At 44.7% G+C, this 24,500-nt stretch overlaps 1 protein-coding gene across 2 annotated transcripts in view; it reads right to left on the bottom strand.

Annotated features, from left to right (window-relative positions):
• The window catches only part of Psen1 (presenilin 1), a 46,150-nt gene that overhangs the window by 4,167 nt on the left and 17,483 nt on the right, over nucleotides 1-24,500 (bottom strand). For both annotated transcript variants that reach the window (XM_021179114.3, XM_021179115.3), the window contains exons 4-10: nucleotides 18,293-18,543; nucleotides 15,467-15,608; nucleotides 7,762-7,829; nucleotides 6,099-6,319; nucleotides 2,405-2,503; nucleotides 1,945-2,031; nucleotides 17-190 (exon numbers count right to left, since the gene is read on the bottom strand). In XM_021179114.3, the coding sequence (XP_021034773.1) occupies nucleotides 17-190; nucleotides 1,945-2,031; nucleotides 2,405-2,503; nucleotides 6,099-6,319; nucleotides 7,762-7,829; nucleotides 15,467-15,608; nucleotides 18,293-18,543 (1,042 nt within the window). The remainder of the gene's footprint in view (nucleotides 1-16; nucleotides 191-1,944; nucleotides 2,032-2,404; nucleotides 2,504-6,098; nucleotides 6,320-7,761; nucleotides 7,830-15,466; nucleotides 15,609-18,292; nucleotides 18,544-24,500) is intronic.

The raw sequence follows: 24,500 nt of genomic DNA, 5'->3' as shown, positions 1-24,500 counted from the left end.
GAGGTGAGGCACGTACTTTCCTCCGGGTCTTCACTCGTTAGAATGCTCCCAGAAAGTTCCTGGACAGCAGCTCTTGACTCGGGAGTGGAGCGATGAGGCCCCAGGTGATTGTCTCTTTGGGCCTCCCACTCCTCACTGAAGCCACCATCATCGTTCGCAGAGCCACTGTCCGGTGTCTCTCTCTCCGCTCCTTTAAGAGAGAAGGTTGGTTAATAGAGCACTTAATCCTTAGACCATCGCCGCCGTGTTCCAGAGGGCGGGGTATCAGTTAAGGCAAGCACAGTAATTCCTTTTCTCCATGTAAGCTCTCCAGTGGAGGAACTATGATGTGGCACTGTCTAGGAGGGCTGACATTTTCTCCTTTATTTCCTCTTTTTAAGGAAGGAAGAAATGGCTTCCATCTTCCCTGCATTCGGTCTGGCTACGCCCAGCACTGCGACTGTCAGGACCACAGGGAAATGAGGGCAGCGGACAACCCAGTATGTCAAAGGTGGCAGAGCAGGAACCGTGAAGAACCTGCACCCTTGTGAACTCCAACAGGAAGCATCTTGTTTAGTCCTCTCTCCCCAGAGCCTAGGAAAACATTGAGCACACTCCTAGGGAATCAGTCAGCATTTGTTAACTCACCAAAAATACACCACAACAAATAATGTGCTGCCTACCACACCAACCTGACACAGCTAGAGTCATCACGGAGGAGGGACCCTCCATTGAGAAAATGCCTCCACACGATAGAGCTGGAGCTGCAGGCAGCCCTATGGGGCATACTCTTAAAGAGCAATCGATGGGGGAAAAGTCCAGCCCATTCTGGGTGGGACATCCCTGGGCTGGTGGTACAAGTTCAAGAGAGAGAAAGCAGGCTGAGGCAGCTATGGGGAGTAAGCCAGTAAGCAGCGCCCTCCGCTGCCCCAGATCAGCTCCTGCCTCCAGGTCCCTGTCGTATTTGAGTTCCTTTGCTGAGCAACAGTGATGTGGAAGTGTAAGCTGAATAAAGCCCTTCCTTCCCCATGGTGGTTTTGTCTCACCCCAGTAGTAACCCTGACTAAGGCAAACAGTCATGACTTTTCTCTTTAGCTTAATAGGACACGTGGGGCTGGAGATGGCTCTTCCAAAGGACTTGGGGGTTGTTCCCAGTGCCACATGGTGGCTCACAAGCACCCAAGCCCAGGGCATCGGATGTCCTCTGCTGACCTCCACAGGTACCAGCCATGTATGTGCACTACATACATGTAGGCCAAACACTCAAACACATAAATATAAATGCACATATGTATACATATAAAATAAAATTTATTTTACTTTAAATTAGGCCTATAGCCTTAATTAGGCCTAACATCTTACTTTTCTTTTTCAACGTTGTCTTTTTAAGAAAGCTCCTTTCTGCTTCAGTTTTACACCACTCTGTTCTTCACTTCTTTCTGACAGAGCTTCTCATGTTTTCTTTAGTGCCTTCTGCAGTATCACAGTCCTTGGTTGTCACCATTACCCAGTCCACTGAAATACTACTGACCTTCCTAGTGTAACCTTGACTGCACTCCCACCTAATGTTTTCAGTTGTTCTGGACATACTGGACAAGAGACCCCTGCACTCCCACCCCTTTCTGTGACAAGACCTCCCCACACAGTCAGGGCTAGTCTTGAACTCACAGTGTGTGTGTGTGTGTGGGGGGGGATTTCAACTCCATGAATAGTCCTATGTGCACTTACTGGGGAGAGCCTGTTTCTCTAGGAGATTCATTCTCATGATATCTTTCCTTATCACGCTTCTCCCTACATCCAGGGCTTCTCAGACAAGTGCTCTGACCCTGAGCGTCAGTCAGCAAGGAGAGTGTGACCAAAGACTTCGAAGGTTAAAATTACTCCTTCGTTGTTTCAATTATTTATCTACAAATGACAATGAACCTGCAAAACTAGGGCATTTATTTATAAGCAAGCTGCACCTACTTTGTGTGTTATACTTGGGGTTCTTGGGTGCCCTCCTTTGGGCTTCTGGGTCTCCTTCAGCCATATTCACCAACCACACCATTGTTGCTGTTGAGAAAGACAAAGCTGCAGGTGAGTTCCTAAACCCAGGACACTGCTCTAGCAAGCAAGAGGCTCACTTCTCTACAGAAAACAATGGTCTCTGTGCAGAAGTAACTCAGGATTAAAACCATACAAGATTGCAGGTTAAGAAACAAACATAAAACAATGTGCTGGGTCTGGAGAGATGGCTTACGGGTTGAGCCATGAATGCAGTGGCTGCTCTTGCAGAGGACTTGAGTTTGATTCCCAGCACCCATATGGTGGCTCAGAACCATCTATAAATCCAGTTCCAGGGATCCAAGGCTCTCTTCTGACTTCTGACCTCCACAGGCACCTTAACACTGAATGCACTAACACAGCATTGCTCCAGCATACTTACAGGAATAGATAAGAGCTGGAAAGAGAGTCTCATTTCTTTCCTGAGCTGTTTCAACCAGCATACGAAGTGGGCCTTTGGGACACAAAACAGCGACCAAATCTAGAAAGAGAAAAATAAAAAAAGACACCCAATAAAATATACTGACTAAAATGTGTAAGTGGATATACGCAGGGGAGGACTTACCTGAAGAAACAAGTCTAATTTAAAAAAAAAATGTTGGGTAAATATGAAAATATTTGCAGTTTAGCAGCCAAGAGAAAAAGCAACCTAAACAAAATAAAACAGAACCCATAGAAGACCTGTGTAAATTATACTCTGGCCTTCCCACTATGTGCTCAATCTACAGTATGTGATTACTGAGGTCTAGACATGTTCCTTCTTAGCCTGAAGGAAAGAGGCAGAGACAGCAAGAGAGAACTATTCTAGAGTAGTTCTCATTGTGGAACAAGCAGAAATGCCAGGGAGGTTTTTTGTTTTTTAAATTCACCTATAAATTACAAATAGACACTATTCCAAATATTCAACTTTTCGTAATACCAAGAGCAGAGTGGAGGAGTGAGTGTCCTGCCTTTACAGACAGCAGGAGGGGGTGAGCTACTTTGGCACTTACTTGAACAGCATTGAGAGCTGCACTCAATCCCCAGCACCACAAAGCAAGTAGACATAACTAAGGGATTTGCCATAATAGAGCAACACACTTAAATAAAATGATAGCTCTGTAGATGACAAAATTTAATATTTCTTCAGTTTCTAGTCATTAAGGTATTTCACAAATATTTAGGTCTCAGAACATCTGGTGGTGCTAAAATCTGACCTGAGAGAAGCCCTGATAGGCCTAAATTATGTCTGGTTCTAACACCATTTTCTCCCATAAACTACAGTTTGTCTTTCATTTTCTATGTTACAGAAATGCAGAAAACCTCAAACATTTAAAAATATCAAACAGGTATAGGTAAAACAGGAATGGGAGACTTGACAGCTGACACCACTTCCTTCAGTCCTTCAGCCAGTCACTCCCCAAAGAACGTAAGAACAGCACAGTGGTAACACTCCTCTACACTCCCATTGATATGTTCACGTGAGAAAAGCAAGCTTTCCTGTGCTTGCAACTAATGAGATCTTCAGCTGCTTTAAAGCTGCCACATCCTGTACCTATTTTGGTTTTATGACATGTTTCCCCTTATAGAATCTTGAAATGAATAGATTCAGTTATTTTTAGCACAGTTAAAATGAATGAAAATTAATTTACTTAAAAGGCTTCAGAACACTCTGATAGACCATTTTGAGACCTTGTAAGGAACAGGTTGAGAGTCACTATGTCAACACTGGGTGCCGCACGCCTTTAATCCCAGCACTTGGGAGGCAGAGGCAGGCGGATTTCTGAGTTCGAGGCCAGCCTGGTCTACAGAGTGAGTTCCAGGACAGCCAGGACTACACAGAGAAACCCTGTCTCGAAAAAACCAAAAAAAAAAACCAAAAAAAAAACAAAAAACCACTGGGTGCCCAGCTTGTCCATACTCAGAAGACCTGAAGCTGCGGGGTCTCCCCTGTGCTGTGAGCAGAGGCTGAAGGTCATGGAGAGAGTAACTCATGGAGAGAATTCAGACTCTAGGTCAAACCACATGCAAGCGACCAGGCAAATAATTTACCTCTGTAACCTTCAAGCTTCTTAGCAACAAAAACCCTATGATAACTACCTTGCCGACTCCCCGGGGCGGGATTATAAATTACATTATTTATTGTGCTTGCCTACACAAGGGTGTGTGTACACCTAACTTGCAGGAATTGGTTCTCTCCTATTGCCTTGTGACTCCTGGGGCTTGTCAGGTTGTCAGGCTTGGTGATAAGTCCTTTTCTGGCTGAGCCGTCTCTCTAGCTCACAATGGCACTCCTACTCTCAGAGACTGACAAAACACCACTAAGATGAAGTTACCATGAAGGTGAGGCGTGGAGGGTGACTTTTCTAACCCTGACTTAAGCAGTTGCTCAAGTGGACAACAGAACTGGCCTGGTTCTAGTGCCACAGGCTTTGCTCCATCATCTCAAGGGGGATGAGTTTCCAGTTCCAGTCACCACACACCTCAGTGTGTGAACAGTGACGAAGGAGATGCTCTGTAAAACAGTGGCCACTGACTCGTCCCTGATAACAGATTCCTTTTTGGCTTTCATTGTGGCGCAAGACCGTTACCATGGCTAGAGTATTATTGTGACTTTTCAGGACCCACGGCACAGCAGCTGTTAAAAAGTATGTTTAAATTTTTTAAAATTTATTTTTATTGTTGTTGTTTTTGGTTTTATTCCAGACAGTTTCTCTGTGTAGCCCTGGCTGTCCTGGAACTTGCTCTGTAGATCAGGCTGGCCTTGAACTCATGGATATCCACCTGCCTCTGCTTTCCAAGTGCTGGGATTAAAGGCGTGCGCCAGCCACCATTGCCCAGCTAAAATAATAGGTTTTTACTGAGGACCTTCACAACACTTATGGACTCTACGCACAGGTCTCCCTGTAGAATTTAAATGCAATAAACAAACAGGCACTGGAATTCTTTTACAAATGTAAACCTCACTCTCAGAACTGCTTTTCTCTCCAGAGAGGCTCTCAAAACATAGCCTGGACTCAAGTTCTAATTCTTCTGCCTTCAGCTGTAATCCCAAGTGTTGGGATTGCAGGAGGACATTACTACCCTTAATAGTTTACTAATTATTTAATTAAAAAAATTTTTTTTTTCAAAAGGGTTTAAAGTGGCCCAGGCTGGTCTGAAACTTTCTACATTAGTCATGGATAGCCCTGAAACTCCTGGTCCTCCTGCCTCTACCTCCCAAGTGCTGAGGTCACACGTGTGCAACATGTCAGGACAAAGTTAATCTTTGAAGGGGTGATTGCACTGAAGTTGCCGTATGATTCTGATCTTAAAAATGAATTGAGAAGATATGACCCCCTTCTCTGGCCTCTGCAGGCACAAGGAATGCAGGTAGTGCACAGCCACTCTTATAGGCAAACACACTAGACATAAATAAAGTAAGACTCTGGAGGGAGAAGATAACTGAGGGCAGTGAGAAGGTTCAGTAGCCATGCGGGCCACCATGCCTGCCCTTCTCAGTTCACTTGGTTCCCAGGACCCCCTGAGGGAGGGGAGCACTCACTGCTGAAGCAGTCCTCTGACCTCTACACTCAGTCAGGACACAAGCCCTTCCCCCAAAGTAGAATACAGTTTCAAACATGAGCTGAACAGTTTACAGTGTGAGCCTGCTGCTAGCACATCTCAGTATCCATCGACTTCTGAACTCTTACAAGCCTGGAGACTTGTTCCTAACTTACAAAACTCAGGGGAACTGCTGGTGGCGGCTGGTGGCTTTGCTGCTTTGTTTACTGGGGTCTGGGGACTAAAGCCAGCCCCTCACATATGGGTAAAAGAGTTCTGAACCTAAGTCTTCCGAGCAGAGGCTCCTCCCATCAACCCAGCTCAGAGTCCCAAGGAACTCCACAAATCCTCACTCTCAGGCTGGGCTGGGGCTCAGGCCACAGCACTTGCCTTGCACCAACGAGTTGCAGGTGCAATCCTGAGCACTGTAACCGGAAAACCACTGGAGTCTACGAGAGATAAGCATTAAGAGTTTCCTTAAATCAAGAGGACTAGAAGGAAACCACACCAGTGAGTGAGTCTGTGATGGACAAAGTGTCAGTCTTGAGCTTTACCATATACTGAAATCACAGCCAAGATGAGCCATGCGGTCCATTCGGGGAGGTACTTGATAAATACCAGGGCCATGAGGGCACTGATCATAATGAGATACGCCTGCTGCAGTCGAAGGGGGCCTTTCCAGTGGATGGCAATCATCCCGACCACACCAAAATTCCAGATCAGGAGTGCTACTGTAACGTAGTCCACGGCGACATTGTAGGTCTTAAATACTTCCCTGAAAACAATCACGCAAGGATTTGAAGTGACTTATGTGCAATAACTCTCAAGAACACATTGTTTAGAACGAAGATTCTGAAATATTAACTATTCACATTCCATATTTGCTTTTCCTATGGCCTATGCTGTGCTGTTATTTATGTAGCACCTTGCTCTTAAATAACACATTTTCCTCCAGCAGAACTTATTCTAACAGGTATTACATTATCCACATAAATGAGCACACAGTATCACAGGTCACACCTGTAAAAATAAAAACAAAAACTAAAAAAAGAAAATCATATCACCTACACTATCATACTGTATTTTATGAAATTCTACTTTAAAGGTCTGAAATTAGAAAAAAGTGAATAGTGAGGACATAAATAATATTATTTTCATAATAACATTATAATATTATATATAATATCATCAGACACTGATGAGAACAGTGTCTAAGAATACAGCAGGAGATTTGTCAATCTCTAAAAGGATGACTAGACTTGTCTGTGTGAAGCTGGGATGGACCTCAAGGCCTCGTGTGTACTGAGCATGCACTCCAGCATGGATCTGATGCTGCTAGCCCGCTGGCTGGCACCACGTGTGCTCTCTGTGGGTCAGTGTGCCTGTAAGAGCACATGTACAAGCCAGAAGTTGACATTCACCTTATTGTTTTGACACAAACCTTGATGCTTGTTGTTTTGGCTAGCTTGGCTGGCCAGCAAGTCCCTGGGATCTGTCTGTCACTGATCCCATTGTTAGAGTTACAGGAAATTGTCCCTGCACTGGTCTGCTTCTATGTCAGTTCTGAGCATCCAGACTCAGGCCAGCCCACACTGACATCTCAGGCATCTCCCCAGCCCTGGTTAGCCTTTCTACCTGAAGAAAACCGTTTTACCTTCTGGAGGACAAACTCTACCATCTACGAGATTGTAACTATAGCAGACACCCTAAGTCACAAAAGAGAGAGAATATATTCAAGCACAGACTGTGGGACATGGGGCTGTCTAGGAAGATGGGTTTCTCCTTTTTTGAAATTCTAAAATAAAGCAAAAGTGTTGAAGTTTCTGAATGAGGTTGCAATGTATATTAAACTAAGAATTTCAGGTACTCTAAAGCGAAACTAGCCTCACCTCTTAGCTAGGTGCGTATAAATTTACATCTAAAGACGTGCAGCAAGTCTCCTCTCCTCTACCCCATAATTCTCTCTAGGGAAAACCCTGCTGACAGCCACCAGTTATCCTCTGACTGCCACATGCATACCGTGGCACATGGTCCCCATCCTTATAAAAAAGACAAGATCCCTATACCAACACACACTCATCTTTTATGTACCTGTTAAGATACAGTATGTGGAAAAAATGATTACTTAGAATAATTCATCAGCAAGGTACATGGCTCTAAGGGCAGTGGTGGATGTCAGAGTTGATGGAGAGAGAGACCAAAGCCTGTATTACTTACCCTAAGTAAATGAATGAAAAGAAGAACAGCAACAACAGAGATGAAATAATAAGCCAGGCATGGATGACCTAGAAGAGAGACAACTCAAATGTAACCAACAGATTCCATAGTTCAGAAACAAGGAGACTTTTAACATGAGAAACAGTATGTGCTAACAGTCTGCTTTCTAGTTCTCCTTTGTAGAGGCTGGGGTATACCAGCCTTACACACGCTGGCAACTGCTACATTACGGGGTTCTAGCCCATGTCCACAGTCTACTTTTTCTTGTTCTGAGAGAGGGTTTCTCTGGGTAGCTTTGGCTGATTTGGAACTCACTCTGTAGACCAGGCTGGCCTTGAACTCAGAAATCCGCCTACCTCTGCCTACTGAGCGCTGGGATTAAAGGTGAGCACCAGCACTGCCTGGCTCCCATGTTCTCCTTTTAAATGTCAGAAGAAATGCAGCTTTGGGGATCAGCACATACTTATGTGAGAATCCTGGGTGCAGTCAGAGTATGAAACAGAAAGACATATATATATACATACTCAGGACCTTTGGAAGAGCAGTCAATGCTCTTACCTGCTGAGCTATCTCACCAGTCCCAAGTTCTTTTTTAAAATAACAAAAGACATCATTTGGCACTCACTTGCCAAAAAACAGATATCAATAAAGATAATTTTTATTATTTACTCTGGCCCACAAATAGAAAGAAAAAAATATGGACAAAAAGAGCAATAAAGAGGTTGGAGAGATGTATGTAATCAGAATATGATTGTTGTTGAGTGTACAGACAGAATTGTACCTGAACATTTTTAAACTTAAAGATTCTGCAGAGTCTGCTTAAGGGAATATGATAATGCACACTATGGCAGATGGACATGGTTCCTCTAACATGATAGAGATTATTTGGGTTTTCCCCTGAAGTGCAGCATAGGTCCTGTGTGTCTTAGTTTAGTGGTGGTTTCCTTTGTAGCTGTTTATTTGTATCTAAGGTTTTGGTAGCACCAAATGGATCTGCTATATGACAGACTTTAAAGTAATTTCTGTAATATATATATATATACACATATATATATATATGTGTGTGTGTGTGTGTGTATATATATATATATATATATATATATATATGCTTTTATTGAACAGCTATCTTCCACTTTAAATTTCTGGAACTATCATGATATCAAAATAAAAAAGTAGGAAGAGTCTTTACTGTTAGAAAAAAAAAGATGGCTCAGTAGTTAAGAGCATATGCTGTTCTTTAGAACCCCCACTGAACAGTTCTCAGGAGATGTCTGGTCTCTATGGGCACCTGGACATTCTGACTTACCATGTTTGCTTCATTCTTTCTACTGTAATTTGCCTGTAATAAGGATGTTAAACTTTCCAGTTCAGACTGGTCAGCTATGATTGTCAAAGCCTTAAGGAGCACCCCTAGTCTGGACCATCATCGGCAAGCAAGCCTTCTCTTCTCAAGCCTCCAGCTTAGCAGCTCCCATGGCTCCCCAAAGGCCGGAGTCAGGAGCTCTGCTGCCAGCACTGAGCACTCTTTAAACCTGAGCCATCCATGCTAGAAACCTCACGGCTTTAAAGTTACAGATCATCTGTCACAAACGCATCACAACCAACTGCCTCTTCTGTGTCTGTCCCTGTCAGGGCCCCCACGCCCTTCCTGCAGACACTGTACAATCACACACTGCTAGGAGAAATCCTCAGGGCTTGTTTGCAAACAGGTCCCAGCAAGCTGCTTCTCAATGTCTGGCTCAAAAGCTCGCTCTACTTCACGCTGGAAGTCAAAGTAAACAACATTCTTGTACGGAATTGGCTGTGCTTCCTAAGACTCGTTAAAAAACAACACGAAACAGCACAGATGAACGAGGGTGGAAAAAGAGTTGGGTACCAACATTCCAGATGTTTTCAAATTTAGCATAATTAAAACATGTACAGAACTGACCCAAATGTTAAGGCCAGGTCTAGCTGACAGAACAAGCACATTCTATGGTCTCTGCTCCGTATGCAGCTACACCTGGAAGAACTCAAACCTCAGCTAGCTGCGGACTAAGAGAGGAGGCGGGAGCTAGGAAAGTGCAAGTGGCATTGCTTCAGTAGCCTTTAACCCTTCCTTTTGCTCACTTCCATGCAAGGCCTGCCAGAGCTGGCACTAGCAAGCCAAGGGGAGATCCACTGGTCTCTCTTAAGCCAGCCACCAGCCACCCTGAGTCGTAGGAAAGAGGAGGCTGGAGCCCTGCACTTAGGGAGAACAAAATCTTCACTCTGACGGGAGCCAGTGTGCATCAGGGTATGAGACGAGTCTTGTGTAACTCTATGACTTCCCAGATTTTGGCCCTGACACCAGGAAACAGTCTCAATGTCTAGCTGGAAGAACAAAGACAGAAAAGCCCCAAGAAACCAGAAATCCTATCTGGAAGCCATTCGAGTTCACTGGTCTATCTCCCAGGAAGTGTATGTGGCCCTCTTGTTCTGTTTTAAAAAGGTATTTTATGTGTATGGATGTTTTGTCTACATGTATATTTATGCACGTGTGTGTATGTGTGTGTGTTAGTCAGTCAGGGGCAGAGGCCAGAAGAGGGTGTCAAATTTCCCTAAACTGTAGTTACAGATGGTTGTAAGCCTCCGTGTGAGTACTGGGAATTGAACTCAGGACCTCTGAAAAAGCAGCCAGTGCTCTTAACTGCTGAGCCATCTCTCCAGCCTCTTGTTTTTTAAATAAGAGTTTCACTATGAAACTTCCTGGCCTGAACTCTTGACAGAACTAGTAATAAATAAAATACTTGATTTTTAAAAACTGAAAACAAAGTGCCCAAGATATAACCCAAATTATACAACATATAAATACTAGAAAAACATGTTTGTATGAAAGAAGACTCAATAAATACAAACAGCAAGACAACACATATGTTCCAATTCTTAGGTGTAAATGAAGAAAAGAGACCAGGAGGGTACATCACTTCCCAACCCATTCTATGAGTTCAGCATTAACTTGATAACAAAACAAAAATATATTTAAAAAAACCCAAACAAACAAACAAAAAACAATACTGCATCCCAACACACACATCCCATTCACATGTGCACTCTAACCACCAGTGAGACAGAAGGTCAAAACAACAGTTGGTGCCAAGGTAGGAAGACAACCCAGGATTTGAGGGGCACAGCAGCTGTAGAAAAGACAAAGGTGGGAGGCGCTGAGATCCCACCTCTGGCCAGGATAGGGCCATGTGTGTGTGTGAGCACAGCAATGCCTGTTAGGTGAGGGCAGCTAAGAATGCATGCAAGTACCACTGAGAAATACCCTGTAGCCCACAACAATAGACAGATTGTTTTTGCTAACCCTGAAAATACTGAACTAAAATGAACCCATCTCTCTGTATTTATAAAAATACAGTGGACAGATTCTCTAAAATTTTCTATGTTGGGAGCAGAGGGGAGGGAGAGAGAGAGAGAGAGAGAGAGAGAGAGAGAGGGAGAGGGAGAGAGTGTGTGTGTGTGTGTGTGTGTGTGTGTGTGTGTGTGAGTGTGTTTGTGAGTCTGCCTGCCAGGCAGAGTCAAGGCAGGTCAGGGTCTGTTGGCAGATTTCCTGGCCTGCTGAGGCATGGAACAATAAGAGGAGGTGCACTTGAGGCTCAAGGCAAGGGGCTGAAGATTCTATTGACCTTGGTGGAAGGAACAGGGAGGCTTTTGGATGAGAATAGATGTCACCTGTGTTTATTTCAGCAATTGTTTCTGTTAGCCTATGGCTTTGCTTCCCTCGGTACTGTAGTATAAGAAGGTTATGAGAAATACACTTGATGCTGGTGTGGTATTGACCTGCAGCCCTCCCATACCTGTCCCTTGCATATATTATTTTATCTTTCCTATGATCATCCTCACTCCCCCCTCATAGGACTGTTTGATTTCGGACTGGCCACCCTGTTTCTTTCTAGAAGGCACTAATCTTAATACTTGAATACAATCTCAAATACAGTTAGAAGTGACAAAGAAAAGGAAAAATTCTTAGAAGCCCTCTTTTCCCTAAAAAAAAAAAAAAAAAAAAAAAAAAAAATTTAAAGGAAAATAGAAATCAGGTCAGGTGACATGAAGGTCAAAGGTAGTTTTTGGCATGTGCCAATCTTCAACAGCTCATGTGCATGCAAAATGACTGTAATGAACTCTTCAAAGATATAAACTCAAGATGACCAGAAATCACTCACTCAAGGTACAAATCACCATGAGTAAAAGTCAATAGAATTATCCTTCCCCAAAACTTCAGATATTATAAGACAGGAAACTAATAGGAAAAAACATTAAATCTGGACAAAAAGATTATACCCAAAATGATCTAACATCTTTAAAACAGACAAATATAAATTCTAGAAATGAAAAATATAACTACTAGATTTTAAGTAACAATATTAACAAACCATATAAGATGCAAAGAAGTTGAAAATATACCTTAAGTAAGGTAAGAGGGTGATGGGAGGGAGCATTAGAACTTTCATTAAAAGGACGAGGCATGGCTGAGTATTGCCTTTAGTCCATGACAGTCTGAGGCTAGCTTGGTCTACACAGTGAGCTCTAGGACAGCCAGAATATGCAGTGAGGTTCTATCTCAAAACAAACAAACAACAATTAAAAAAAAAAAAACCAAGACACCGGGGTACCTTTGTTTTTGTGGTACATGAAATGAAGCTAAAGGAGTAGAAAGGCTAGCCTGGGGATGACTGACCTGGAGGAACTTGGGAAAGGAAGTGAGTAGTAAGAAAGAAGAAATGGATGAACAGGAACAACATTAAAAGCCAGCAAAGCAGGCCCCTGCACACAGGCAGCAGATGTGTAGCATGGTCTTCATGTGGGTACCCCAAAAACTGGAGCAGGGGATGTCCCCAAAGCTGTTGCCTGTCTGTGGAATATGTTCCCTTCACTGGGCTGCACTGTCTGGCCTCAGTGGGAGGTTGCACCTAGACCTCAAAGACGTGATGTGATAGGGTGGGGGAATACCCAATGGGGGCCTTCACCCTCTCAGAGGAGAAGCGGGGAGGGGACTGTGTGAGGGGAGGGCAGCAATTAGACTGTAAAATGAATTAAATAAATAAGTAAATAAAGTTTAGAAAAAAGCGTTAGCAAAGCAGATCTATTGAAGATAAGGGGATGGAGGATATGTGTTTGTAGATATCAAAGTAGAATTAATAAATCAACCAACAAACCATGGGTCCAATAAGCAATGACTTCTAGGCTGAAAGCACTGAATCCAAGTTGTATTCAGGACAGCAAGATAGCTTTGTTGGTGAAGGCACTTGCTGGCAGGCATGACAACTGAGTGAGATCCTCTTGGATGACATTTATTCTCCTCTGATCTGAGACATTCCCTTTAGAAGGTGGGTGCTCATCAGCCTCAAACGAAATCAAAGGCCACATAGCTGAGAGAACAGAACCTTACAAGATTCCTGCGGCCCACTCGGCAACAACATACAAAGGAGCAAAGGACCGCTTGGGGTGGAGATTCTAGCAGCCCAAGTGCAGAAAGGTAGCTGGGAGCTGCCCACAGCCATGCAGGGAGCTCCAGGGTGGCAGCTTTCAGGATCATCACCGGTGTTGGAGTGGCCTTCTCAGTGACAGAGCTGGGACGAATATGAGCCAAGACGTGGGAGTAGGAAACTAAATTCATCGGTTTCATGTCCTCTGCAAGAGCAGCCAGTGCTCCTACTGATAAATCATTTCTCCAGCCCTAACCATGGTTCTCTGAGAGACAGAGGAGGGGAAAGCCTCCAGAGCCTGAGGGGAAACTGCAGAGGAGGAAAGGAACCAAGGTCAGATTGCACACTAACAAGCCAATGGCAAGAGGATCCAGAAAACCCAAGTTTGAAAAAGGCAGCGGATAGAACTAGGCAAGTATTGCCAAGCAGATAAACAGATCCCATGAGGGCGAGAAGGAGAGGCATCGTTTTTAGGAACTGAGGACTAGGTTTGGGAGGATTTCTACATAATGGCTGTCAGTCAATCAAGGCCAAATTCTGAACTCCAATTCCCAAACTGATTCATTAGTCTCTGACCCACAGCAACTGTGACCCTGCCCCCATGCCTCATCTGGACAGCTGGGAAAGTAGGAGGTGTAGCAGCGCATGCACTGCTCCTGACATGCCAAATGAAACACGGCGAATGCACATAGTCCGTACAGTTGGCTTATTGTCATCAACAGAGCAGTGCAGGAAAAACTGAAAACAGAGGCAAGGAGAGGTAGTTTACAGATGGTGGACTCTTTCTCCATATGGAAATGTAAAAGTACACAGAAACTAAGTAACTTCCCAAGATTACTAGGAAAAAAAACTCTCAGGAAATTCAATGCTGAGTCCACAGCTCTGTATGTAGTACACAGGCAGCTTTGAAAAATGAAAGGCAGGAAATCTGGAAGCGGGGGAGAATAAACGTGGAAGAAGGCAGAATTCTACCCCCAATAAAATCTGAAAAGGAGGCAAAAGAACAAGCCTGGTCCCTAATCAGCTGAGCTCCAGGATGTGTCCACTAAGGCCAAGAAAGGGACCAGGAGGTAGACACTGGCAAGCAGACAGACACAGGTGCAGTGAGAAGAGCGGAGAAAACCGCTGCACAACACGCTATTTGTCAGGTGGTGGCAGCGCAGATCTTTAATCCCAACGCTGGGGAAGCAGAGGCAGGTGAATCTTTTGAGTTCGAGACCAGCCTGGTCTACAGAGTGAGTTTGAGGCCAGCAAGGGCTACATAGAGAAACCCTGTCTCAAAAAACAAAACAAAACAAACAAAACCCCACAGAAAAATCTAGGAGAAAATAATGTAGACAGAGAGTAAACTTCAATACAGAGAGTTAACATTTACTGTTCCTACTACCTAGGACGACCTGAAGATTCCATGACTGGTATTGATTTGTTGATTTTCTGAGGTTTGAATATGAAGCATGTGCTGGGTGGCTGAGGTCCAGGAGGCAGTTGCTTACTGAAGGAGGGAGGGAGGGAGGGAGGGAGAGAGAGAGAGAGAGAGAGAGGGGAGAGGAGGAGGGGAAGGGAGGGTGAGAGAAGGGAGGAGGAGGGGAGGAGGGGGAGAGAGGCAGACAGGCTGGGAGGCTGGGCCTGCATCTCTGCTGCAACTTCTCCCTGTGCCCATTGACCAAGGCAAGAAGCAGTGCTGCTCTGAGAGACTAAACAAATGATGCTGGTGGTTCTCAAGTGAGGCAGCCAGTCACTAATGCGTTCAGTAGCAGCATCTGAAGGTGGTTTTATGGGGCACTTAAATTCTATAGCACTATTTGTTAAGGACAATATATACAAAAGTCTTTGGAATGCCATAGGCACACTATAAATCAAAATACTGAAAACACACGATCTTACATGAAAACACCTGTTTTCCATGTATGTCTTCTGGTACTTTCAACATGCTTCAGAATAAAAGGAAAAATAACTTAGATCCAAAATATAAGACACTTCCTCTTTGCTAGACCAAGTCAAGACAAGGAGGCTGTGAAGGGGCTCAGAACATGACGCTTACAAGCTTGGAGATTCGATATCCAAAACCCAAGCAAAGATGGAAGGAGAAGATGCATTCCACAAAGTGGTCCTACCAACTGCACACGCACACTCTGACACGCACAGGCCTGCACACACAGCTCCCCCGCCCCCACCTCTCCCACCCTTCCCCTCCCACACACACAAGGACAACCCATAGGCAGGTCAAGGCGGACAGCAGACTGCCTCGTGCTCACCTTGTAGCACCTGTATTTATACAGAACCACCAGGAGGATGGTCATAATGACAATGACACTGATCATGATGGCCGCATTCAGGATCGAGTGCAGGGCTCTTTGGCCTACAGTCTCAGTGTCTTCTGTGAATGGGGTGTAGATTCTAAAGAGGGAAACAAAACACCAGAGTGTTAATGCATATGTCAAACCACACACTCTTTTAAAACTGCAATTCACTGTGAGGTCTGTGGTTTAATGAGTCTTTTAGAATGTGCCTTTTGCAGGTCATCAGTCAACCAGGGATATTTTTATTTGGTTGGTTAGTTTTTGAGACAGAATCTGGTAAGAAACCCCAAGCTAGCTTGGAACTCACCATGTAACCCAGGCTGTACTTGAACATGTGATCTTCCTGCCTTTGCATTCCAAGTGTGGCGATTGTAGGTCTGTACCACCCTAGCTCTAGGTAATAATTTTTTTAAAATGGTTTTAGAGCTTTGTTGTAGAAATGCAGGGGAAAGAGAGAAGATAGAAAGAGAGAGAGGCCTACCATGGCCACGTGGAGAGAGGGGAAGGGAGAGAGAGAGAGGCCTGCCATGGCCACGTGGAGAGAGGGGAAGGGAGAGAGAGAGGCTGGCCATGACCACGTGGAGAGAGGGGAAAGGAGAGAGAGAGGCTGGCCATGGCCACGTGGAGAGAGGGAGGGAAAGGAGAGAGAGAGGCTGGCCATGGCCACATGGAGAGAGGGAGGGAAAGGAGAGAGAGAGGCTGGCCATGGCCACGTGGAGAGAGGGAGGGAAAGGAGAGAGAGAGGCTGGCCATGGCCACGTGGAGAGAGGGAGGGAAAGGAGAGAGAGAGGGAGGGCTAGAGAGTAAGAATGGTGAGGGCTAAAGAGAGCAAGGAGGGGCCAAGCAGCACTCAAATAATATTTTTATTTATTTTATTTATTTATTTATTTTTTTGGTTTTTCGAGACAGGGTTTCTCTTTATAGCTCTGGCTGTCCTGGAGCTCACTTTGTAGACCAGGCTGGCCTCGAACTCAGAAATCCGCCTGCCTCTGCCTCCCGAGTGCTGGGATTAAAGGCGTGCGCCACCACGCCCGGCTAAATAATATTTTTAAATGTAGGCATATATTTTTATTTTAAATTGTGTGTGTGTGCATTGTGTGAAAGTGTGCAGATGGTCATGAAGGGCAGAGGCACCCAATCCCTGGAGCTGGAATTAAAAGTGGCTATGAGCTCTCTAATGTGGGTGTTATGAACCCCTCAGTACATCCGCAAGAGTGGTGCACCCTCTTAACTGCTAAACCATTGCTCCAACCCTCTACCTAATCATTTTTAGCTTAAGAAAAATAGCTATCCTCTAAAATAATGTCCTCGGAGTAAGAGGAAATGGACTATGAAGAGATGAACTCACAGGTAGGCACTGGCTCCATCTAGTGGATGCTTTGTTCTGAAATAATGATCTCACCCAAGGTTTTCTCCATCGCTTAATAGACTCTGTTAAATAACAGGGTTCTGCCACAGTAACTACTAAGGCTGGACAACAGTTATTAGAGAGAGGTGACAGGGTTTGAACTATGGTCTTTTATCTCTAGGGTGACCATTATTGGAGTTGTCTTCTCGTATTTAATTTACATAAAAATACCTTTTTAAAAAGATCTATTTTATTTATATGAGTACACTGTAGCTATCTTCAGACACACCAGAAGAGGGCATCAGATCCCATTACAGAAGGATGTGAGCCACCATGTGGTTGCTGGGAATTGAACTCAGGACCTCTGGAGGAGCAGTCAGTGCTCTTAACCGCCGAGCCATCTCGACAGCCCCACATAAAAATGCCTTAATTCCAAGTGCCAAGGCTTCCAGCACAATGACCTTACTTCTGCCCTTACAGCAGGTGTGGCCATGAGATTGCATAGTGGCCAAGGAACTCTAAACAAGCTATAGAGGTAGTTCCTGCAGGGAGCGCTCTCAGCTACATGATGCCTATGTCCCCTTCTCAACTCCCTCCTGCTGTCGAATGAAGCTGAGGCTCTAGTCTGGACCCTAAGGAAACCTAGGACATAAGCTGAAGAGAGGAGCCCACATGCTTCATGAATAAAAGACTCGTATACCAATCTGGACTGTCTACCCCTACACTGCTCTGTGGGAGAAAAAGGAATGTCATTTGAGTTTCTAGAACAGTCTCATAAACCAGGGTATGGTGGCACACACCTGTAATCCTAGCACTCAGGAGGCTTAGGCAGGATCAAAAAGTTGAGACTAGCCAAGACTACACAGTGGATTCCAGACTAGTCTGAAGAACAGTGAAAACAGGCTGTTATGAGAAATACTAGGAAGGATCTACTCCCAGTAGACGAAGGTAGTTGTCTTTAAAGATTTAACACACAAGCCAAGATAGGGACCATAGAATGTAGTTGTTTTGTTGTGTCGCTCAGCCTGGCCTGGAATCTGCATGCAGCATAAGATGGACTTTGACCCGCCTCACTGCCAAGTGATTAGGCATATGCCACCATGCATATGTGTGTCTCACTCACCACACGGTGGTACCCCAAAGCCATGGTTCCTAAACCTCTAAACTTCCATGAGCCATTTGCCAGGTGCTAGGATTTCAGGCCCTGCTGCCATGCCTGCTGGCTCACAAGTAAGAATTCAAAAGGTTAGAACTAAAACAACAACAACAACAAAACCAAGACATCACATCATCACTGCCGTCATCCCCATTGCCTCTGGCCATCAGGAAAGATGGAAGGACCATGGTCCATAGGTCCAGAGATCTTCGAGAGGATAACAACAAGCTACGAGGAAAAGCCACTGCGGCCCAGAGAACAAAGCACTTATACATACAGCTGACCGTCCTTCCGGGTATAGAAGCTGACTGATTTGATGGTGGCCACGACGACGACCATGCAGAGGGTCACGGGGACAAAGAGCATGATGACATGCTTGGCTCCATATTTCAACGTCAGCTCTTCGTCTTCCTCCTCATCTTGCTCCACCACCTGCCTTGAGTTACTCTGGGGCCGCCCATTAGATATTGGCTCAGGGCTGTCAAGTCTCTGCCTGTCATGATGCTGCTGCCGTTCTTGGCTGTCATTCTAAAGAACGAGAAATGCATTCAGTAAGCCAGACTCTCAGCACAAGGCATCCTGGAAGACAGACACCTGGGATGTGTAGTAACGGCTCCACCAGGACTCAAGTTCTAAAAATTTAAAGCAAGAAAAAGCCACCTTACAGACAGTGCTAATGTCTAGATTATAATTTACTGCTGTTCCCAGAGGAAGCCAGGCCCTCCCTCCCGCTTACCTGGGTCCTGGCTCACTTCACCCCTCCTTCTATTCTCTTCCTCAGGCAACCATGCCCCTCTTTGGAGGCTTGGCTTAAATACTATATACCTGTACCAACGCTTCTTTTTTATGATTTCTTTATTTTGTGTATCGGTGTTTTTCCTCCATACATTTCTATGCACCACACATACACCTATGTCCACAGAGGCCAGAAGAGGGCATCAGATGATCCCCTGGAACTGGAGTTAAAGATGGTTGTAAGCTGCCATGTAGGAATTGGGTATTGAACTTGGGTCCTCTGAAAAGCAAGTGCTCTTAACCAACCAGAGAGCCAACTTTCCGCCTCCAAATGTTCTTCATGCAGCTACAAACTTAGGAATCTCATCTTTTCAAATTCATGAAGTACTCCCTACCTGATTGTATTATTGTTGTTGTCATTTTGATTTTTCCAGACAAGGTTTCTCATGTATTCCAAGCTGTCCTGGCTGTAGTCTCATTCTGTAGACCAGGTTGGCCTCGAACTCCGAGATCTACCTGCCTCTGCCTCCCAAGTGCTGGGACTCATTATTAATAATACTTTAAAAAGCATATAGTGGTGTTCAAGATATCTCTCCATATTCTTTCTCACAACACCATGTAAGACTACAGTTACGGGGCTGGAGAGATGGCTCAGTGGTTAAGAGCACTGACTGCTCTCCTGAGCTCAGTTCCCAGCAACCACTTGGTAGCTCACAACCATCTGTAATGAATGGGATCTGATGCCCTCTTCTGGTGTGTCTGAAGACAGCTACATGATATTCATATGCATAAAATAAATAAATCTTTTTTTTTTAAAAGACTACAATCACTTTTTAAAATTGCTTAGTTAAAAAAAAAAAATCTCCGAGCCAGGCATGGCAGCCACATTTGTAACCCTGACATTTGGGAGCTTAATGTCAGCCTGTTGTGTAGTGAGTTCCAGGCTAGCCAGAACCACACAGAGGAACCCTAACTCCAAACCAAACCAAACAAGCACTCCCCTCAACAGCGCGAGGGCCTTCAATAACTCCCACGTTCCCGGCCCTCGTCTTCCCGCCCTCACTAAGTCCGAGAAAGAACATAAATGCTAGATGGATGGACTGAATGAATTTATAATCTTTTTTAAAATCCCACTTTCCTTGGATAAACCCAGGTCTCATCCTGTTATAGTCATGCTTTTTTAAAAAAACAAAACCCCCTTTTTATTGATTCTTTATGGGTTTCAGCTCGTGCACCTCGACCCCACTCATGTCTGTCTTTCCACATTTGCCTTCCAATCTCGCAAACTCCCCTGCAAAGGAAAACAAAACAAAGACTCTCCCAGGGACGAGGGACGGGACGCTGTGGAGTGCCCCACAGTACGCACACCCCTTTGCCCCAACAGCTTCACTTGCAAATGTTCATTGCACTGAGTCTTTGGTCTGGCTCGAGGCCTCTGGCTTCTGCTACACTATCAACACTGGACGCTCACTGGGAGTCCTCTTAAACATCCTGTTGTCGCCCTGTGTCATGAAGTCCTGCAGCTTTGGCTTTGTGGGGCTGACCCTGTCACGTGTGTCAGCAGCTCACACAGAGGCTGTTATGCTCATTTTTGCTGTGCTTAGCTTCCTGTCCCCGTGCTAAAAACTGACCCCAGAGCTCCATACATGCTCAGCAAGAGCTTTTCCATTACCAAACTAGGTCTCAATTCCCGGCTTTACTGTGTTTTTACATGTATGTGTGGGTGGTGGTGGTGGTGGTGGTGTGTGTGTACAGATACTTGGGTACGTATGATGATACGTGAAGGCATGTGACCTTATCCAATGATCCATCTCATTGGCCCCTGGCTTTTTCTCATTTTTTAAATTTATATTGGTATTTTTTTAATTCATTGTTAAAACTTAAATTTTTCCAATGGTAAAATGAATAAAAACAGTAACAGAGCTGGTGAGACGGCTCAGAGGGCAAAGGGACTTGTTGGCAAACCTAACAATCAATTCCCTGAAACCACATGATGGAAGGAAAGCCAACTTCCAGTGTTAATAGTTACTGTTGGTAAACAGCACCTGATTAAGCTAAGTTCTTTCAGGAAGGTGATTGAAAACACAACCTGCCTTCAAATCAATCTCTCTCTCTCTCTCTCTCTCTTGATTTTTTGAGACAGGGTTTCTCTGTATAGCCCTGGCTGTCCTAGAACTCACTCTGTAGACCAGGCTGCCCTCAAACTCAGAAATTCACCTGCCTCTGCGTCCCAAGTGCTGGGATTAAATTCGTGCGCCACCACTGCCTGGCTTTCAACTACAGAGTGTGACTATTACTGTGAAGTCTTACCGCCACTCATTAAAAGCACACTCCATGGGCGCGTGGCTCGGCAAATAACGGTGCCTGCCACCCATTGGTCCAAGTCTGACAACCCGAGCTCCATCTCTGAAACCCATATAAAGGTGGGAGGAGAAAAAAACTCCACAACACTGTCCTCAGACCTCCAGACACATGAGCACGTGCGCGCACATGCACACAATACTAATACACTCCACTTTCAGTAACAGCATAAAATTATTTCTATAAAACAGGGACTATGACATGTGCATATCCTTTGATTTTTCACTCTATTGCCATCCCTTAACAGGTGAAGAAATAGACACAGCTAGTGAATGTCAGAGGGTCTGAACCCAGGACAGCCTGCTTCCAGAAAAATGTTTGCCTTAATCTATCATTTCCAAAACAGTATGGGAGCTTGAGAGACTCCGTTGGGGCTAAGGGTCTCTTTAATTTCACTTGCAGCAGACCCATCTTTGGGGGTGAAAATGCTCCCCATAGGCTTAAATGTTTGCATATCCAGTCCTCAACTGATGATGCTATTTAGGAGGTTTAAGAGGTGTGGTCGCAGGCTTTGTGATTTCAAAAGCCTCTCCATTCCCAATGCTGTGTGTGTGTGTGTGTCTGTCTGTCTGTCTGTCTGTCTGTCTGTCTGTCTCTATTACTTCCTGTCTGTCTGTCTGTCTGTCTGTCTGTCTCTATTACTTCCTGCTTCAGCCACTCTGCCTGTCTACTGCCATACTTCCCTGACATAATGGGTGATGGTGATCGTCTATGCTGCCCCTGGAAGAATGAACCCAAATAAAGACCTCCTATAATTTGCCTTGGTCATGGTGTTTTATCACAGCAACAGAAAAGTACCTAAGGCACCGTCCCACAAGTAATCAGGAGACTTCCTCTGTATCCCAGACATTCTGCAGTAGCAATACTGAAATCAAGTTAAGTTCTGGACTCTGAGCTGGGTGTGGCGGGCACACCTACAGTTCTCAGTATTCAGGAAGCTGAGGCAGGAAAAATACAAGTTTGAAGACAATGTGGTAATCCCTGGTCTCAGAATAAAATGTTAAAAAGGGTATGTAGCTCAGAGATAAAGCATTAGCTACCATGAGCAAGGCCTTTGGTTCCAACTGCAGTCCCACAGAAAGGGTCCTGGCTCTAGAAACTCTGCTCTTTTAAAAAGTTCCTTTTAGGGACAGGTTAGAAAAAAGTTTATTTGCCCTATCAAGGACTTGAGACTTTATCCTGTGAGCAATACAAAGTCATAAAGACTAAAGCTCACCCATACACACACACACACACACACACACCAGAAATAAACTAGGCTTCTATTTTCCCAGAGAAGGAAGAGATCAAGTCAACAGCTAAAACTGTGATGTCTGCATTTAGCAATACAATTCTAACTAAATGATGAATTAATGTTTACCATGAACTAAATATGGGTGTGACTTTCTTGGTGCCACAGCCCTGGCATCTGTCTGTATGAACAGTTAATTAGGCCAGAGTAGATCGAGCACTCGTTCCTACACTGGATATTCTGGTTTGTACAGAGCATGACCCCACCCTGCCCTGTCCTAAGCTGAAAATGGTCTAAGAGCGCGTGGCCTCCTTAGCAGTGAGTGGTTTTCTCTCACACAGGTCTCACACTCACTCGCTCTTTCTCTTAGCCCTTACTTAGTCTTTGTGTTTTCAACTTTTAGAAGATAGAACTTATTTTAAAGGTTAAATAATTTTAAAGAAAGAAAGTATGAAAAGTGTACAACAGTTTCTCATTTTCTTCTGAAGGTTTAAGGTCTCCCTGCTCATGCGCTGCTGTCTCATAAGACCCACCTTCTGAGTGCTACTGAGCTGAGCTGGAACCCAGCGCCCCTCTACACAAGGCTGTGCTTTGCTCCTGCACTCAGAGGTTCTTACACACCAAAACAAAGACATCTTCTTTTTCTTTTTTCAACTTGAGACAGGCTTGCTACTCTGTCCTCCAAGTTAGTCCTGAACTTATGCCCAATCCTGTCTCAACTTCTGAAAGAGCTGGGACTATAGGTCCTGTGTCCCTGTCCCTGTCTCTTCATGTTTCTGTTTCTTAGCTTTCTAGGCAGTCACACAGCCACTGTAGAAATTCACTGTGCTTATCTGCCTGATCCATAACAGTGGAAATCTAATTTGCTTCCAACCTTTTGCCTTACAAACAACACTGCAGGGAAGGCCTCCTTAGTCACTTAGTGGCACATAGATACTTACCCAATGCAGTTGTAGAGCAAGTTCTCTGAGGAATAACTGCTGAATCAAGGTATATTTGAAATTCTATTACATTTGCCAACCTACCTTCATTTCTGAGAGATTGAGCCAGTTTAGAGTTTTGCCAGTGTAGAAAACTGTTAACTTCACCACACCCTTGCCAACTCATGGGAGCTAATGCCTGGATTTCTTACCAATCTGGTAGGTGAGATACAAGGTCTCAGTGTAATTTTAATCTTTACTGAACACTTAGGGCTCTTGCACAGGACACAGGTTTAGTTCCTAGAACTTTCATGGTAGCTCAGAACTGCCTGTTCTCATTCATATAAAAAAAACTTAAAAATTAAACTATATTCGTGTCTTTTGCCATTCCCTGGTTACATAAACTTTTTTCAGTTTCTGAGTACTGATTACTGCATTTGCTACAGTGTGTGTTGGGAGGGGGTGGGGAGTTGGGGGGGGGGCTGAATGTCAGTCACTCGAACACAGGGCACTGGGAGCCAGGAATTGAGCAGTGAAGTGAGACAGACAAGGTGCTGGACTCCGGAGCTACTCTGGGGCAGGGGACACAAATAAGCACAATTCCCACAGCCTGGGACCGCTCTGCAGAGAATAAACAGGTGGTAAAGGAACATCTGGGATGGGATTCCTTTTGGGCAGTACGGCAAAGACACCAGAAAACCAAGCCAGGTGGTTAGAAAGATTTAAGGTCCCACTGAGCAGTAAAGCTACGAACTCTGTGTCTTAGGGTCTCCTAAACCCGGCCCTGCCAAGAGGCTTCTGCACTGCTCAGACCCAGGAGGGGTCTGCAAGCCCTTGAAGTAGCCTATTGGGCTGTTTACAGATGCCTTGGGACACACCAGCAACCTAGTCTATGATCTCGGAGGAGGTCAGAGTTAGCTTGGCCCCTAAAGGGTGTAGAAAACAAAGGCCAATCACATTTGTATGGACCACTAACAGTAAAAACCTTGGCCATTGAGGCTTGCGTTTGTTCTCCTGGTTGAAAATACGGCAAGTATGTTGTCACATGCTGTAGCCAGGAGAATTAAGCACTGTCTGCATAAAGCCACTGGAATCTCAAGCAGGTGCCCTCTGGCCTGCCTGATGTGCCTTCTATTACCAATGGTAATCTGTATTCTTTTTTTGTTTTGTTTTGTTTTTCAAGACAGGGTTTCTTTGTGTATACCTGGCTGTCCTAGAACTCACTCTGTAGACCAGAC

Source organism: Mus caroli, unplaced genomic scaffold (genome assembly GCF_978045245.1).
Source record: "Mus caroli unplaced genomic scaffold, Mus_caroli_1 scaffold_14, whole genome shotgun sequence".
Classification (NCBI taxonomy): domain Eukaryota; kingdom Metazoa; phylum Chordata; class Mammalia; order Rodentia; family Muridae; genus Mus; species Mus caroli.
This window is presented reverse-complemented; position numbering and strand designations above follow the sequence as displayed.